Here is a 17,909-nt window from a genome sequence, read left to right on the forward strand (position 1 = left end):
TTGGCGAGGCCTACCAAAATATGGTTGGTACCATTTGATCTGACCACAAGCATGATGTTTCCTCACTTTGGTTTTGCCATCCCCTTAAATTTGCATTTCATGCTAACATGGTAGAGTAAGTTTAAACAACATGATGATTTAGACAGAAAACAACCTCACCATTTCAAGTTTTTACTTTCTGTAACACACTCAATCACAGTATATACAAATATGTGAATAGTTATCTCTCTGAGTCTTTCCAAGAGATGATGAAAAATTATTGAGGAGTTTCCTAATAGTAGTATGTAACAATACATTCTATTAAAAAAAAATCCAGGGTAGACATTACCTGTTGATGATTTACATACACAAATATATCACTTTCTTTCGTTCATTGGCGAACACGGCAAAAACCGATAATTACAAGATGTCATATGTATTACACGTTCTTATTTTCCTGAAGAAGATGCAATACTGAATCATTTAGAATAGTAATAATTTTAAACCGTGACAGCTCTCCAGTAGTGTCCTCGCCTAAAATTGTCGCTTAATTCTCTCTCCCGCCAACGGATTGCAATCTTCTTCTTTGCTCAAGTCATTCTGTAACGAAAACCCCAATGTCAAAATATTGTTTTCAATTGCACTCCGGGCAATTATAAATGAGAATACATTTAATGAATATCCAAGTCATTATATCTACAAACACCAGGTATCAAAAACTAACTCGTGAATCAAGAGTTATATTATTTGGAAGTTAAGAAAGAAAATCGGGGAAGCAGAAGGGAAAAGGCAAAAATGATTTCTCTGTTGCACAATCCCTCCGTCAAAATGCACTTTTCTCTTTTCTTTCCCCTTTTGGACTGAACGTTATTCAAGGGTTTTCAGAACAAAGATGATGTATTAACATATAAACACACTGAGGTTATAAAAAGTGAGAACAAAGTACTCACTAACAGACTTGAAATGCAGCCATTTGGGTCCAGTCCCACTGGCGGACTGACCGTAATATGACAACTAAACTTTTGCCTCCTTATTTTTTCATTTCTCTATCAGTATACCAGATAGATTGAATCCTTCAATAACCAGAAGTTCAAATTCTCTAATAATTCATAATGAAATATAAAGTATTCAGATTGAACTTACAACTTTGTCTTGTGGAATGAGAATCTCCTTCTTGATTCTCCTCGGAGTATCATCGAGGGTGCATGAGAAGGAAGACCATCTTCTAAATCTTCCAAACGCCATCGAGAGAACAGAGTAGAACTGTCTTCAAAGTGTTCAGATACCAACCTCCTCATTATATTACGTTATCAAGTCGGAGTTAATGTGCTCAAACTTATGCTCGGTGTATGTTGCTGATTAAATCGACCGAAGCTTGGAGGAAGTATTATAACACTCTCCACACAAATCAAAACCAATTGCCTCCTCACAGTCATTGCATTTATATCTCTCACCAACTATAGGAAACATCCAAGGGAGCAATCAAGAGATAAGAGAACGAGTGAAGGAAAAAGGTATTACTAGGAAATTATTGGATATCATCCTATTGAAGATGTTACCATAAATCAAGATGGCCAATATGCTTCAAACATGGAAATAAGGCAGCCAAAAATTCAAAATTTTTGTATGCACTAATCTATCTGAATCGACTTTCCAATCTGAAAAAATAGATGCCCCACCACCGATTAGGTATTTCACCTCTAATCCAAATATCATCATACAATACTTGCATGTTGACAATTATCCGAAGTGTGTGACACTCTTTCCTCAAATGACTTAGTACAAATAAGAACACTAGGAATTTACTCTAATTGGTTCAAAGATACCAGAAAAAATATAATATCTTTCAAATAACAAGAAATTACGAGAAAGACGTTACCCCACAATAATCACAACCAATTCCAAGATGGACATTTAAACCACGGTCGCCTAACCAAGACAAGTAGCTCCAAGTAAGAGGAGGCGATGATTGGGGACACTACATCTATCAAGTTTGGCACCGAGAACATAACTTTGTCTTAGTAAATATAGAAACAAGTTGTGCTAGACGATAAAGACATGTGCACAACACATATATGTTATACGAAACATGAAATATGTATCACTTGAAAGGAGCATATAATATAGGTGATACACACCAGCTGATGGATTACCCTGTTGTCCATGAATAGGTTGAAGCTGAACAGCCTCTCTTCGCAATGCATATTCTTTGGGGAATATTTTCTCCAATAGATGATCAAGTTCTAGACAGACCTTCGGTAATCCTTTAGGATGTGAACTTTGACAAAGTTGACATCTAAGCGCTTCATTTACTGGAATAACTATACAAGATTGACAACAGACTGCAAAAAGAGAGAAATCAGGATGATTTGACTTTCAACATGATACATGTCAGTGTAGTACACTAGTATATATAGCGACTCTTTACATGACTAAGTTCCTACCATGCCCACAATTAAGAACTGCAGGTCGAAAGAGCAGTTGTTTGCATGCAACACAAAGTACATCACTGATTGAAACAAGCTCGCATATTCCATCCTTCAGATCATTTTCTAAGATACTACTTTCTTCAACAGCTAAAGCACTTATCACTTCCAAACCAGAATGAGCTTCCGCAGAAAGTAATGAAGCATTTGCATGAGCCAACATGTCAGGAGTTTGCTTCTCCACAGTACTAGAGGTATTTATTTTCCCATTGGAACAAGTGCTACCATATGAGGCAGCTTGGGAACACATGCTGGAGAATGCTTCAGGGGAATCCAGACAATTTGATTTCTCACAACTATGTGCACTCAACACATTGTCACCAAGCTGAGGTGAGAAGAAGCCTTGATTCTTTTCTTTTTCTGTAGAAGGAAATACATCAGGACAAATAAACCTTAGTTATAGAATTAATCAGATCAAATAAAACTAGAAAAGCTTCAGCTAACCTAGGATAATAATATAAGCATTGGTGTAATAATGTGTATTGTTCACAAGAGGTTCTATAACAGCAGTGTTTTTGATAATCAATCCTACAAAACAATAATAATAATACCAATTTGATCCAACTTATGTGTTCTGTTGATTTCACACAATTTTAGCAATTATCAAAGGGATAATGATGGCAAATTATGTTTCTATCGAGATCCAAGAAGTATGATATCAAGACACCTCAGAACTATACGTGGGCTTTTTGCTTAAAGAATACATGAAACAAGATAGAAACAAGAACAACAACAAGGAAGTAAAATGCTCCAAAGTGTTAAAAGCACAAAACTACTACACAGGTACTAAAAAGCATACAAATAAAAAGAGAAAGTATAAATAGCTTATATGTTAAAAATTACCTAGCACTTGTTTTGCCCTTCTCTTGTAGGCCACAGGGTACATTTTCAAGAGCAAAAAATGAAGCAATTGACAGATACTAGGGAAGTGACTATATGGACAAGTACATATAGGACAATGAGACTCTCCCATTCCGCTCATTTCCAAGTGGACACACCAAAAACAAGAAATATGGCCACAAGCTGCAAGGGAAAAGAAGAAAGTTAATCACTTTAAACTTTAGTCCTCACAACAAGTAGTAAAATTTACTCACCGAGTACAATCGGCTTGTAAATAAGATCCCTGTAAATCAAACATAGATTAACTATCAGTCATAAAAATTTAAAAAAAAAAAAAAAACAATAAACGAATTAAAAAAAAAGCTTTGACAACTTACAAGCAAACGGAACAAAGAAAGGCTTCCTCAACATTCTCAACTTCATCAATTACAAGAGATGATAAATTATCTGTTTTAGAATTAAGATGATCCATTATTATATTTAAAGAAAAAAACAAGTGTGAATGAGGAGACTCCTTTTTATCTGTTCTTCGGGTGGATTTTTTTTTTTTTTTGTCCCGCGAATTTATGGAATTTCAGAGTTTTAGTATTTAGAGCTTTGGTAGGCCAACAGAGGAAACTAACCGGAGGAATTGTTTAGTAAAGGAATAATTAGAAATGAGAGAGAGAGAGGTGACTCTTCATTCTTTTCTAAGAGCATTCCCAGTCACAAATATTCACCTCCACAACTCTACAGGGGCAGTATTTTCTTTTTTTTTTTCTACCGTTTTGATAAAAAACAAAGTGAGACTACTCAATGCAAAGGTGAAAAATAATCTCGGACGGGATGTTATATTCTGTTTGAATGTAAAAATTGAAAAAACTAGTCGGACGGAATGAAACATCCCGTCTGAAGTTTTAAAAAAAAACGAAAAAAAGTTGAAAACACGCGAGACGGAATCCAACATCCCGTCCGAAATTCACAACTCAACCACTATCTCGGTTGAAAGTTTCACTCTTGTTTTGACTTGGGAAAATAGTCACCGATATATTCATCTTTGTATTGGGCAAATGTTTTGAACCATAAAGAGGTTAATAAAGTCACATTCCCACCATATCCACCTGCATTGGGAATTAGGGGTGTCCATGGGTCGGTTCTGGGTCGGTTCTTACCGGTTTCGATTCTGGGTCTATTTTTAGCGGTTCCTATCGGGTTTAGTTTTTTCGGGTTTTTTTCTATATTTTGAAAACCCGGACCCATACCCATTAAATAAGTCGATTCCGATTCCGGTTTCGGTTCTTTATTGGGTTATACATTTTTATTGCTAAAATTATTTTTTTTAGTTATATAACCGATATAAAAGTTGGTTTACGGGGACTATAACACTTGTCATCGATATTTTTATCCTCTCATAAGAAGCAATGGTCCTAAATTTAATAATAATATTTGAAAGTTATCTAAAAATTTTAAATACATTCTCATACATTATATGTATGTGTATATTTTAAATCGAACATATGTATATTATACTATACGTAATGCGTCATATATAGAATAAATACCACATGTACCAATTGTTGTTAGTTAGCATTGCACGATTATTCGTTATCTAATATATATACATATAATATATCAAGCACGCATTAACGCTCATGTATTAGTTAATATAAACAGTGCATAAGTTAATTCATAGTATATCTAATATACGTATAGACGTAGACACGTAAATATTATTATTAATATTTATAATACACATATTTAATGTAATATTATAAAAGATGCATTTAATAACACACATTCACTATTATGCTAAATGTTATATATATTTAGTATAATTTTACACCTAACAAATATAGACTATATATAATACTATATATAATAATAATGTTTGGATTTGTTTTTATTTAGTGTAATATAATACTAAATTATATATATCAAAATCAAACTAATCGGTTTCGGTTTCGGTTCGGGTACCCATCGGTTTTTTACTATTCGGTTCTAACGGGTTCGGTTCTTTATCGGGTCGGTTCTTGAAGACCCACTTTAAATGGGTATAACATTTTAGGATCCAGACCCGCTATAAATGGTTCCAGTTCCGGCTCGGGTTCGGATAATTGGGTACCCATGCACACCCCTATTGGGAATGCTATAAGTGTCGAATTAGTTTTCCATTTTTTTTACTATGCAAATCCATAACTACACCATGGTTGTATTAACTACTATATATTACTTCAAAATTCAAACATTGTTTTAGCTTTAGAGATTGCTTACGTGTACAATACTTTACATTGAAATCAAATAATTAATTTAAAGATATGATTTGTTTGAAGAGGAAAACAAAAATAATAGGATGTGTTATAGTACTTAGAGGTCAAAAAAAGATATGAGAATAAAAATAGATGAGAATAATGGATATCTACTATCTATATACTAAAGCAGAGACCTCTAATAGAGGATTTTCTCTCTCCTACGTGGCACTCTAATATGAGAGTTAGTTTTTTTCTCTTTCCTATGTGACACTCTAATATGAAAGATAGTATTTTTTAATAGCCTACAATCTCATGTACATGGAATCTCTTTGGAGAATTTAAGTGTATTTATAATTCTTATATTTGGAGAGTTTTAGTGTATTTCCAATTCTTATATATTTGATCAAATAAAAAAAAAAATTGCTAAAAAATAGGTGATTTGTAAAAAGTAATTTCGTATTACGAATCAAACACTTTTTAGTGTTCCAATTCTTATATATTTGATCAAATAAAAAAAATTGTTAAAAAATAGGTGATTTGTAAAAACTAATTCCCTATTACAAATCATACAATTTTAGTGTCTATGATAAAGCACCGACTTATTTCGAATATATTCTTAACACGGCCTCAAAACATAGTTAAAAACAATTATACAAAAAATAACGTCACAAAGGCTGTGTTTGGTTCAACGAATTTTGATTCTCAAAGAAAGAGAAAATCAAGAAACTAATTTGCCATAATCTATTTTCGAAGAATGTGTTTTCTAATTGTTTGGTTCACAATTTTTAAAACTGGTCCACTGGATCAAACCCCACCTAAAACCTGATAACTCTGTACACACAAGTGACTTTCTAGTTCCTCTACGAAATAACTTCAGCAAATCTCGCCCGACAGACAAAAGGAAAGCAACTTCTCTCGTTTTAAAAAAGATGTTGTTTTCCTCATTATTAGCCCTGAATGGAAAATGTTTTCTCTGTTTATCATTTTCCATGGTCTACCAAACACTTAATAGAATTTAAAATCCAATAAAATATTTTCTTTTCTCCCATTTTCCATGAACCAAACACAGCCAAAATATATAATAGAAAATGAAAAAAAAAAATAACGGTAAAGCAATAATGACAAATATTTTAAAAATATATATAATACTAAATGAAACTAACATAAAAAAACAATTAATGGGGAACCGAAAACTGAATGCAAATGCATCGAACTAACCTCAAATAATATTTAACGGGAAATCGAAAACTGGATGCAAATACAAGCATTAAACTAATCTTAAAAAGTAATTAATAGAAAATTGGAATATGGATACAATTGCATTAAACTAATCTTAAATAATAATTAACAGAAAATCAAAACTTGGATGCAAATACATCAAATTAACATAAAAAATAATAATTGTCATAAAATCGAAAACTGGATGCAAATGCATTGAGCTAACCCTCAAAGATTAAATTAAAAAAAAATCGAAAACTGGACGCAACTGCATTGAACTAACCTCAAAGAAAAATTAATTATAAATTGGAAAATGATGCAAATGTGTGGAACTAATATTAAAAAATAATTAACATGAAATCGGAAACCGGATGTAACTGCACTTAACTGATCTCAAAAAATAAATTTGATGCAAATGCATTGAACTAATCTTAAGAAAATAATTAACGGGAAATCGGAAACTGGATGCAAATTCATTGAACTAACCTCAAACAATAATTAACGATAAATTTAAAACTAGATTCAAATACAACTTTATCAAATAATAAACGAGAAATCGAAAACTGGATGCAAATGCATTAAACTAATCTCATAGAATAATTAACGGGAAATCAGAAACTAAATGCAAATGCATTGAACTAACCTCAAAGAACAATTATATTAACAGGAAATTGGAAATTGGATGCAAATGTATTGAACTAACCAAAAAGAATAATTAACGAGAAATCAGAAATTGGATGCAACTGATAGGGTTATATACTAAAAACATTACTTTTGTATTAACTCTAATTATTTATATTTTGAATGAGAATCATATGGGCAAATGTTATGCATATTATATATGTTATTAGTTATATGTATGTGTCTAATACTTTATGTTGTAGATGATATGGTGTGAACACCTGTAAGATCATATCATCAAGATTTTTTATAAAGTATAAGTAACGTTCACAACCTAGATGGATTTTGACAAACCATTGGTACGGTTGTAGTATAATCTAGTATTAGTCTATCTTGACTATAAGATTACACTAGTACACTTTGTGTGTATTGAACAGGACCAAGTGAGGTTGTTTTTCTTTATACTGACTATATAAGATAACAAACGCCTCTGTTATTATGGATGTTTGTCCTTTTAATCCGGATATAATAACGGACATTTACGTACATTATATATTGCTTTAAATCATCAATGAGTGAGATTCATTTGTGAATCAACAAACTCGATAGATTGGGTAATGATATTATATGTAGGTGTGATGTTGATTATAGAAGGAATCTGTGACCTGCAGAAAGTCGGGTTGATGATGTCCCCTTGAAGAGCTCATAAAGATTGTCATGTAAACCCTGCAGGTGGATTTATTCCGACATGACAATAAGGTTGAGTGGTATTACTCAAGGACATAAGAAGTTGATTGATGTAGTTCTCAGTAACTTGACTTAATCAACGGACATTCAATATCTTAAACACGGGGAGATCAACGAGCATATAATATGGAGTCTATAAACGCTGACACGTAATTTGGGATTAAGGCGGTAGTGCAACAATGGCCTTTAGTGGAATAAGTCATTTGTTGACGGACTTGGGCAGTGTGTTTTGGGCGAACATAGGAAGCCCAAGCCCGTCAGGAGGCCCAACCCTAATTTCTCCTCATGATCCCTGTTGTAGCCTATAAATAGAATCCCTTCTCTCCTGGCCGAAATTCACTATTCACTGGATTGAAAAGAGAGGCAAGGAAAGATAAATCCAAAATTGGATCTAGCTTTGTGAGAAAGAAGGGGGTTGGTAAATCGTTGCCCACACAACGTCCAATCTATTGAAAGGAATACAACAAAAGATCAAGGGGTTAATCCTTGATTTGATTTCATAGCTATTGGATTCTCAGAGATATCACAACCGGATCTAAAGGTATGTTTCCTATCCAAAACCGTGAACCCCATTAATTCCACTGCGGTAGTTTTCACGGTTTGTAGAAATATTCATTCTGAAATAACAGTTCCTACAACAATTGCATTGAACTGATCTCAAAAAATAAATAACGGGAATTGAAAATTGGATACAACTGCATTAAACTAACCTCAAAATATAAATAACGGAAAATCAGAAATTGGATGCAAATGCATTGAACTAACCTCAAAACATAGTTGGGTTATATGTTGTGGGAATGTCTCGATAAGTATAGTTTGACATTTAAAATGATGTTTATTTTATCTATTTCCGTATGATTGGGAACTCCTTGCCATTCAAGTAGCTTCAATATATATGAACTTCACCTTATTAGGCAATTTCACAAAACTTCAGTCAAACTTCTATTATTAAACAACAAAATGAAGTTGAAGGGTTTTATCAAATGTGAGTTTTTTTTTTTAATGGAGAGTGAGATTTTCACGTTATAAGAATTGTGGTTGAGTGATCAATATAATATTAATATATAATAGTTCTGCATAGTTGCAAATATTTTTTAGAATAATTAATATAATAACACCCGTTCGTAGATAATCTTTGAATATTCTACATAGTGAGTCATGCATAATTTAAAGAATAATTAATGAGAAATCGGAAACTGGATAATTTTCGATGATCCCACATAGTAAATCAAGCATAATTTACTTTTTATGTCATGTTTGCAAAGACACTACAGATGGATCAGTAGAAGTTGGTATTACACTACACCACATTGGATAGTTAAAAGGAAATCGGAAACTAGATTCAAATACATAACTAAGTTCAAAGAGTAATTAACGCAAAATCGGAAACTTTATGCAAATGCAATAAACTAAACTCAAAAAGTAATTAATTGAAAATCGGAAACTGGATGCAATTACATTAAACTAACGTCAGATAATAACTAATGTGAGATTATTAGAAATTTGATGCAAATCCTTGAAAAATATATAATCGGAAACGGTATGCAAATACATCAAACAAACCTCATATAATAATTAATGGGAAACAGGAAACTGGATGCAAATACATTGAACTAAACTCAAAAAAATAATTAACTGAAAATCAAAAACCGAATGCAACTGCATTGAACTAACCTCATAGAATAATTTGTGGAAAATCATAAACTAAATGCAAATGCATTGAAGTAATCTCAAAGAATAATTAACGAAAAATCAGAAACTGGATATAATTGCATTGAACTAACCTCAAGGCATAAATAATCAGAAACTAGATGCAGGTGTATTAAACTAACCTTAAAGAGTTATTAACGGGATATCAGAAACTGGATCCAAATACAATGAACTAATCTCAAAGACTAATTAACGAAACATTAAAAAATGGATGAAACTACACAGAACTAACATAAATGAATAATTAACAAAAAATTATAAATTTGATGTAACTGCATTGATCAAACTAACCTCAAAAAATAATTAACGGGAAATCGGAAACTTGATGCAAATGCATTGAACTAACCTCAAATAACAATTAACATAAAATCAGAAATTAGATGTAACTGCATTGAACTAATCTTAAAGAATACTTAATGAAAAACCAAAAACTGAATGCAACTGCACTAAACTAATTAACTAACGAAAAATTAGAAATTTGATACAAATGCATTGAAATAACCTCAAAAAATAGTTAACTGGAAATTAGAAATCGGATGTAACTGCATCACATTTACCTCAAAGCATAAATGTCCGCTTTTTTAGCATTCTCACATGAGTAATTACGAGTAATTAGGAACCCAAAACGAAAGTGAGTTTATAAAAACAGACTCTTACATGTATGCAAACTGTATAGAAATTGTAAACTATCGAACTAACCTAGAAAAACAATTAACGGAAATCGAACCGGATGCGATGTATTGAACTAACCTCAAAGAGTAATTAACGGGAGATTGGAACCTGGATGCAAATGCAATGAACTAGTCTCAAATACTAATTAACGAAACATCGAAAACTAGATGCAACTGTACTGAATTAACCTTAATGAATAACTAACAAGAAATCATAAAGTGGATGCAATTGCACTGAACTAACCTCAAATAATAATTAACAGAAAATCGAAAACCTTGATGCAACTGTATTATTGAACTAACCTCAAAGAATAATTAATGAGAAATTGAAAACTAGATGCAACGTACTACATTAAACTAACCTCAAAGAATAATTAATGGAAAATCATAAACTTAATGCAAATGCATTGAAGTAATAACTGTCACACCCCGAATTTCGATAAATCAGATAATAATAATGATATCCGACTCCTCGATATCCGAGATGTAACAACAACCTCACAACCCAATCTATCTCATAACCCTAATGAATAATAACACATGCGGAAAAACTAAACAATAAAATACTCAAAACAATCCACTCATCATTAAGAAAACTTGTGATCAAAAAATTAAGTTACAAACTTCTTCACTTAAGAATTCGGAAAAATAAATTAAACATATGTCCCCAACAAATTCCACTACATCTCTGAGGAAAAATGAAACGACATCTTATTAAAAATAAATGCTAACATCAATCACGAGCAGCACGCCACCTTCTCGAACATCAGCTAACCCTGTCCAGGCTGATCGACTATGTTCATATAAGAACACATCCGATTAGCAAATATGCAAATTGGGTCAACATTATAAATAATGTTGGTATGAGTAGCCTTAGTAAAACCATTTAGACATACATAATATTTCATTCTTTACATGGCAGGTAGTTCCTCCATCGAGGCGCCTTAGCTTAAGGTAGTTAGTTCCTTCATAAAGGTACCTTAACTTCTAACTAAGAGTAAATAACTTATGTCAGCCTAGTACTTACCTTTATGCATGCTCTATCACAGAGTGGGTCCTCTCTACAAGAATAATTAGTTTAACCCACTCTCCTCGCCAAAGAATTTGTAATAATCATAACAAAATGAAACTTAACTTGAAAGTCTTAAATCAATAACCACACCTGAGGAAAATATCATGGCGGTAACATTTATCAAGTGTCCCTAGTAACCCGTCGTCTCTATGTTTTACCTAGTTTTCCTAGCTACCACAATCGCTACCCAACGCCGAACATGTACATCCACATGCCTCCCCTTACATAATGTACCACTTCGCTCGTGTAAATCACTCCTCGGCGGGGATGCCACACACCAGGTAACCCTCACACGAAAGCCATCATGTAAGTAATGCCACTATTCGCCATAAAAGTAATGCGTGTCTCGTTCTAAAGTTTTGCGAACGAGATAATCAAGCCACTATTCGGCTACGCCAGAAGGGTCATTCAGATTTACTGAAACGCCCGAAGGGCCAATCAAATTACACATGCCCACACAGGGCAAATCACATGAGTTGTGGTAGCTAGGTTCTAGGATTTTCGTTACGTAATTTACTCAAATGTATATATCTATGCATCTTAAAATTTCCCTATCTTCACGTGTCAATATTCACACAAGATCAACGTCAAATCTATATTAGATACTGACAAACAAGTTTATACAAGAGTCACCCACATCCTATCATCAGATTGGTCCATAAATTCAATCTATAACATTTTTGGAAAAAGTCAACAGTCAACCCAACAGTCAACGGTCCTAACCGGTGGTCATTCCACCTGGTCCTCACCCAAACCCATATTTAAAAAAAAGAGTTCAAACCCTGGTCCTAAGCGACTGGCTAAACTGACCCGATTTAACCCGGTCCATAAACTGATTTGGCCCAACTTGAAAATTTCGAAACTAAATAGTTCTCATGCGACCCACTTAAAATTTTAGGGACCATCCCACATATACATATTAAACTGGCCCAAAATAAAAGACTAAAAGAATTGGCCCAAAACAAAACTGATGTGGTCCCTAAAGGTAACCCAACTAGTGTGGTCCGCCCAACTAAAATAGTACCCAAACAAAACATCAGGAACAGTGGCCAATCCCTTCATCTTCTCCAGCGCTCCAACCTAATTTCCGGCCACCCAAAAGCCTTCACACACCACCCAAAACTAACCAACCGAAATTGGTTAGGGTGAAAAACCACAAAACTTTAATTCCTCAAGAAACCCCAAATTCTCAGTTTTCGAAATCGCTCTCCAATCACAGATCCGACCGCCATTAACGTTCTTGAAGCTTTCAACCACTATCAAACTTTCCCCCTACCACCATTCATTCAACCAACAACCCGCAATACAAAAAAAAAAACAATTTAAAATACAAAAATAAATACAAATATCAAATCCCTCAGTATCACAGTAATGGCGTTTTTTTACAGGGGAGGAGGTTTGGGGGCTCGCGCCTCCCTTTACCACCACCTAATGGTGTTGACAGTCCTAACAAATCTACTAAGTTTTAAACATTTACAGGAAGAGTAATGGTTGAAGAGAACAGAGAAGAAAAAATGATAAAATGAACGAAACAAGGTTCTACAGTAAAGTGGTCTCGTGTCTAGATACGAGAAAAAAATAAAGAATAAACCACTCACCTCCTGTTACCGTGAAAAGAAAACTATCGAAGAAAATAATGTGAGAACCAATCCCAGCTAGCTCGCGAAATCCGCGCTCTTCTCCGTTTTTTTGCTTGTGTGTGTTGTTTATGGTTTTCAGGAAAAACTAGTTTCTCCGGAGACACCCTATATTCTGCTTAACTTCCAATTTTTACTAAATATTCTTACATCATAACTATGGAATATTATTTCTATTAAAAGTATTATATATATTATGTTCCTTAGGTTAATACCTTGTTTCCTATTTATTTAAACTTTCCAAAAAAAAATTAAAGATAAACTATACCCAACATTCAAAATTCAAATATTATTTTCCTATATTAACATTATTCGAAATTACTATTTGGTATTCCCTCCTTTCTCTTTCTATCAAAAGTCAAACCCACATATTAGCACGTTGACCAGAAAAATACAATCAAATACAGACATACTAAATATTGTTACGAAAAATAATGTAAATAGAAAATAGGGGTCTTACAATAACCCTAAAACATATTTGTATTATTTGTAGGGGAATAAATGTCTCGACAAATATAGTTTTGCATTTTAAGTAGTGTTTATCATAATTCTTTTATTGTGATTGAGAATGCATTGCTATTCAAGTAGCTTCAATATTATCTTCGTCACATTGGGCATTCTCACAAAATTTCAATTAAACTTATATTATTAAACCTAACAATAAATAGAAATCGATGAGTTTTATCAAGGTTTGATGCTTCATTTTTATATAGAGTGGTGCAAGAAATTTAAATGAGTAATTAATATAATTTTCATATCTTATAGCTATGCATAGTTGCTAATATTTTTTAGAATAATTTAATATAACGGTACCCATTTGTAGGACACGTTCATGTGATAAATCTTTTCAAGTGGGAGTAGTGTATTATTTGAGGATACACATTAGTATGTAAGCCGAGCGGTGATGATTTACCGTTAAATCACCATAAATCTAATAAAACTATTATACAAGCTAGATCGAGTTTAAGATAATTCAATTTAAAAATTACGGATTAATATCCTAAACCACAAAGTGAATAGGCTATCTCAATTTGATCCCTTAGTTTCCAAGTACTTATGCACCATAATCGCTGCTCATTAACGTATTTTGATTTATTTTCAATAAAAATATATTCTGATTCAAAAGTTTGCCGCTAAATCACCATAAATCGAAGAAAACTATTATATAAGCTAGATCGAGTTTAAAATAATTCTATTACGTGGGTGATTCCCCTCAATTCTCTCATTCAATTTCTCATTTGAATTTTGAAATTGAATCCTGTTTTAACTCTCCCACCTAGATATATTCATATTTGATCTGGTAGTCTCTCTAACATCACATATCCTGACCGTTTTCATCCAACAGTAAGCAACCACGTCATGCCCCTGATTGATCCCCATCTGACCCCTTGAGACTTCATCAAATGACCTTCCCAAGTAAACCCGCCAAGCCTCATAGTGATCCCACTCACCAATTACCAGTTGAAATTTAAATACACCAACACCAAATTCAGTCAACACTCACACCGGATATCTAATTCCATCTTCAATTAACATAATGATAAGCGGAATTTTCAATAAATTGTATACATGAACCAGAACTTTCACACTTGACTTCTCCATATACCCCCACCATCATCTTCCACCTTAATGGGAACTCCAAAAGTTTGGCAAAGCTTTTTGAAAACCTCTAATGACAGTATACCCAAAAATTGAACCTATTGTTGTCACTACTCCAATTCTTTCCCCCTAAACATCATCTTCCAAAGCATCAAACTCCTCCCCAAACCCAAACTTCACATCCACACTATACCCCAGCACCCTTTCATACCCTGTCTTGTTACCTTGAACATCGACCCTTCACATTTGATCCCCATTTCTCTTTACCATTTGCACCGAGTATCTTTCTCGAAACATAGCTTACTTACAGAAAACAAAAAGTATCATTTACTTTAAAATGATATCTATAACAAAAAGTACCACTTCTCCACCCATCACAATTATAAGTGCAGGAAAAAAACAAAAAATAAACAAAAAATAAAAAATAAAAAATAAAAAACACCATTCCATGACAGATCAAATACGCTATTTGTACGGTGAATCGTACTTCTCGATATATAAATAAATAAATATCTCCCTTTACCAAAAGAAAAGGATAGGGGGACTACCTGCATTGGCAGTCTCGAAACCTTTGAGTTTCATCCTCGAGTCGTTACCAACGAAAACGGCATTAGAAACATCGCATCCACATTACCATGTCGAACCTTGTTTCGATTTAGATAAAAGATTAAGCTCAACAGGTTGCTGAAATTGCAAAATATATAAAAATGTGTAAATATAGAGCAGTGTTTACTAGAATAAAAGGCATGATGAAAAGAATAGAAAATATAAAACAATTAAAACAAAACAAATACTAACTTACCTGAGGAGTTTTCTGTAAAACCGAGTGATGCCAACCAGTTTTTTGTTAGCCACAATATAACTATACATATTACTTTCACATTACATTGATTTTGGAACATAAAAATATATTACACACATGTAAGTTTAATACAAATAAAGGTGTGATATTTGGATTTGAAAAGTTCAGGAATACCTTGGTGGATGTTTTGCAAAACGACCTTGGTATGCTTGTAGGTGATACAATAGTTATTCCTGAAGAAGGAGATCTGCTTGCTATGCTTATAGTTTATATAATAGTTATTCCTGAAGAAGGAGTCATAAAGATCCTTGACAATACCTATATATATTACTTTCGCATTACATTGACTTTAGAGCATAAAAATATATTACACGCCTGTAAGTTTAATACAAATAAAGGTGTGATCTTTGGATTTGAGAAGTTCAGGAATACCATATATTCTGATTCGAAAATTTGTGTGAGATATTTTGTAAAGTCTTTTCAGCACACAAAATATTTAATAGATCCCGGACATATGCCCGAGTCCAAAATCTAGTATGATCTAAATAAAGAGAAAAAGGGGAGGCGGTAAGGTTGAAAATTGGGGAAAAAAATGTGATGTAATAAAATAAAATTTACAAGATTGTTTGAGGATATTTGAGGTCTATATAGTTTAAGTTACTTGCATTTAAGTATTTGAAGGTGCAAAAAACAATGACAATAAAATAGAAGCAGTATGTGGAGGCGGTGGGTAATGATGGTAAGAGTGTTTCTCGTTATGTTGTGAGGGGATTATCAAACCTCGGCTACACATGTTATTTTAATTTGATCACACAAAACATTATTGTTACAAATTAGCTTAAGGATTCCTCAATGAAATTGATTGAGTAAGTAAGTTTACTAAACATGTAAAAGATATTGTTTTTTGCAATAAAGTTCAAATAATCCAATCAAGTTGAAAGATTTTTTTTTTTTTTTTTTGGGTGGGGGGCGATAATCTAAGAGTCACACATCAAGACAAGTATGAGTTGCTTGTTAGTTTACTTGATGGTATTCCACATGCATGCGTAGAGTAAATGTTTTACGGTAAGTTTTCAAGTATTGTTATTGATCACTACAAACAATATTCTTTTCAAGAAGATAATTCTTTGATCTCTAAAGAAGATAATTTCTTTGATCTCTAATGCCACACTTTGCATGCAAGTATATTATTCATGAATGATTTGCTTGAGCATTTAAATCTAAAAAGATGATCAGTGCAGTTTATCAAATTAATTTAGGGTCCGGTTCTGGGGACTCAAGTTTTTTTTACTCAAGTTTACTCAAATTTTTGACCGCCAGATTAATATCATCTAACGGTTCCTTATTAAACTCTATTGGTTGACGTCATGTGGGACTCACCAATTTTACTTCAGTTTTTCTTGTTTGTACGACTTGTTCCAATAATCATGTTCCCCTTCTTTCTCTCCCAACCACTTCACAACACCCCCTCACCAATCACCATTGTTGTTACTTGGTTCCCAATAATGTAATGCTTTGGTTTTTTACAGCGAATAGTTGAAAATTAAAACAGATTCATTTTTATGAAACCAATTAGAAGGTCATTACCATTATCTCTCTCTTCTACAAAAACTCAACAACTTTTGCAATTCTTCTATTGTTTTTTTTTTTTTTTATCACTTAAGAGGAAGAAAATCATTGAAACAATGAAGCTCACTTTCTTCAATTGACAACTAATTGTGACTCATTATCATTCCCCACAATACATTTAATTTCGTTGAAACCATAACATCTTTAAAATTAAAATATAACCATCATTATGGATAATTTGGAAGTTAAGGTGTTGTGAGAGAAAGAATAGTGAAAGTGGTTGGTTGGTTGTGTGGTGGTGTGATGGTAGATGGTAAATTGGTAATGGGAGCGGAGTAACCAAAAGAGAGAAGAAGAAGAAGTGAAAATCTCTATTCGAACTATTAAGTGTGATTATATATGAGACAGAAAATGAGTAAATAAACAAAAAGTAAATTGAGTGAGTCCTATATGACATCACCAAGAGAGGGAATAAAATTGTTTTACCTGTACAATTGAGAACCATTAGATGATGTTAATCTGGCGGTCAAAAATTTGAGTAAACTCCGAGTTAAAAAAACTTGAGTCCCTATAACCGGACCCATTAATTTATCTCATTTTTAAGTATGAGCCTTTTTAGACCTTGCTGTCAATATTAATACTTATTAATTCGTAATTGGACACCTAAAATGGTTTAAGAAGTATTTTGTATATATGTTGAAAAAGGAAAAACAAATTTTGTGAAATTTGT

The 17,909-nt window shown here is 32.9% G+C and overlaps 1 protein-coding gene across 1 annotated transcript; it reads right to left on the reverse strand.

Annotated features, from left to right (window-relative positions):
- Window positions 1-2,000: 2,000 nt before the first annotated feature.
- On the reverse strand, window positions 2,001-4,011 carry LOC147500754 (E3 ubiquitin-protein ligase PRT1-like). Its single transcript, XM_086562362.1, has 5 exons — window positions 3,683-4,011; window positions 3,560-3,588; window positions 3,309-3,488; window positions 2,424-2,825; window positions 2,001-2,321 (listed from the first exon to the last, which is right to left on the reverse strand). The coding sequence occupies exons 1-5, from the start codon at window positions 3,775-3,777 to the stop codon at window positions 2,023-2,025; spliced, it is 1,005 nt and encodes a 334-aa protein (XP_086418488.1). The 5' UTR covers window positions 3,778-4,011; the 3' UTR covers window positions 2,001-2,022.
- Window positions 4,012-17,909: the final 13,898 nt, after the last annotated feature.

The sequence above is a fragment of the Coptis chinensis genome, chromosome 5 (assembly GCF_015680905.1).
Source record: "Coptis chinensis isolate HL-2020 chromosome 5, ASM1568090v1, whole genome shotgun sequence".
Taxonomy (NCBI): domain Eukaryota; kingdom Viridiplantae; phylum Streptophyta; class Magnoliopsida; order Ranunculales; family Ranunculaceae; genus Coptis; species Coptis chinensis.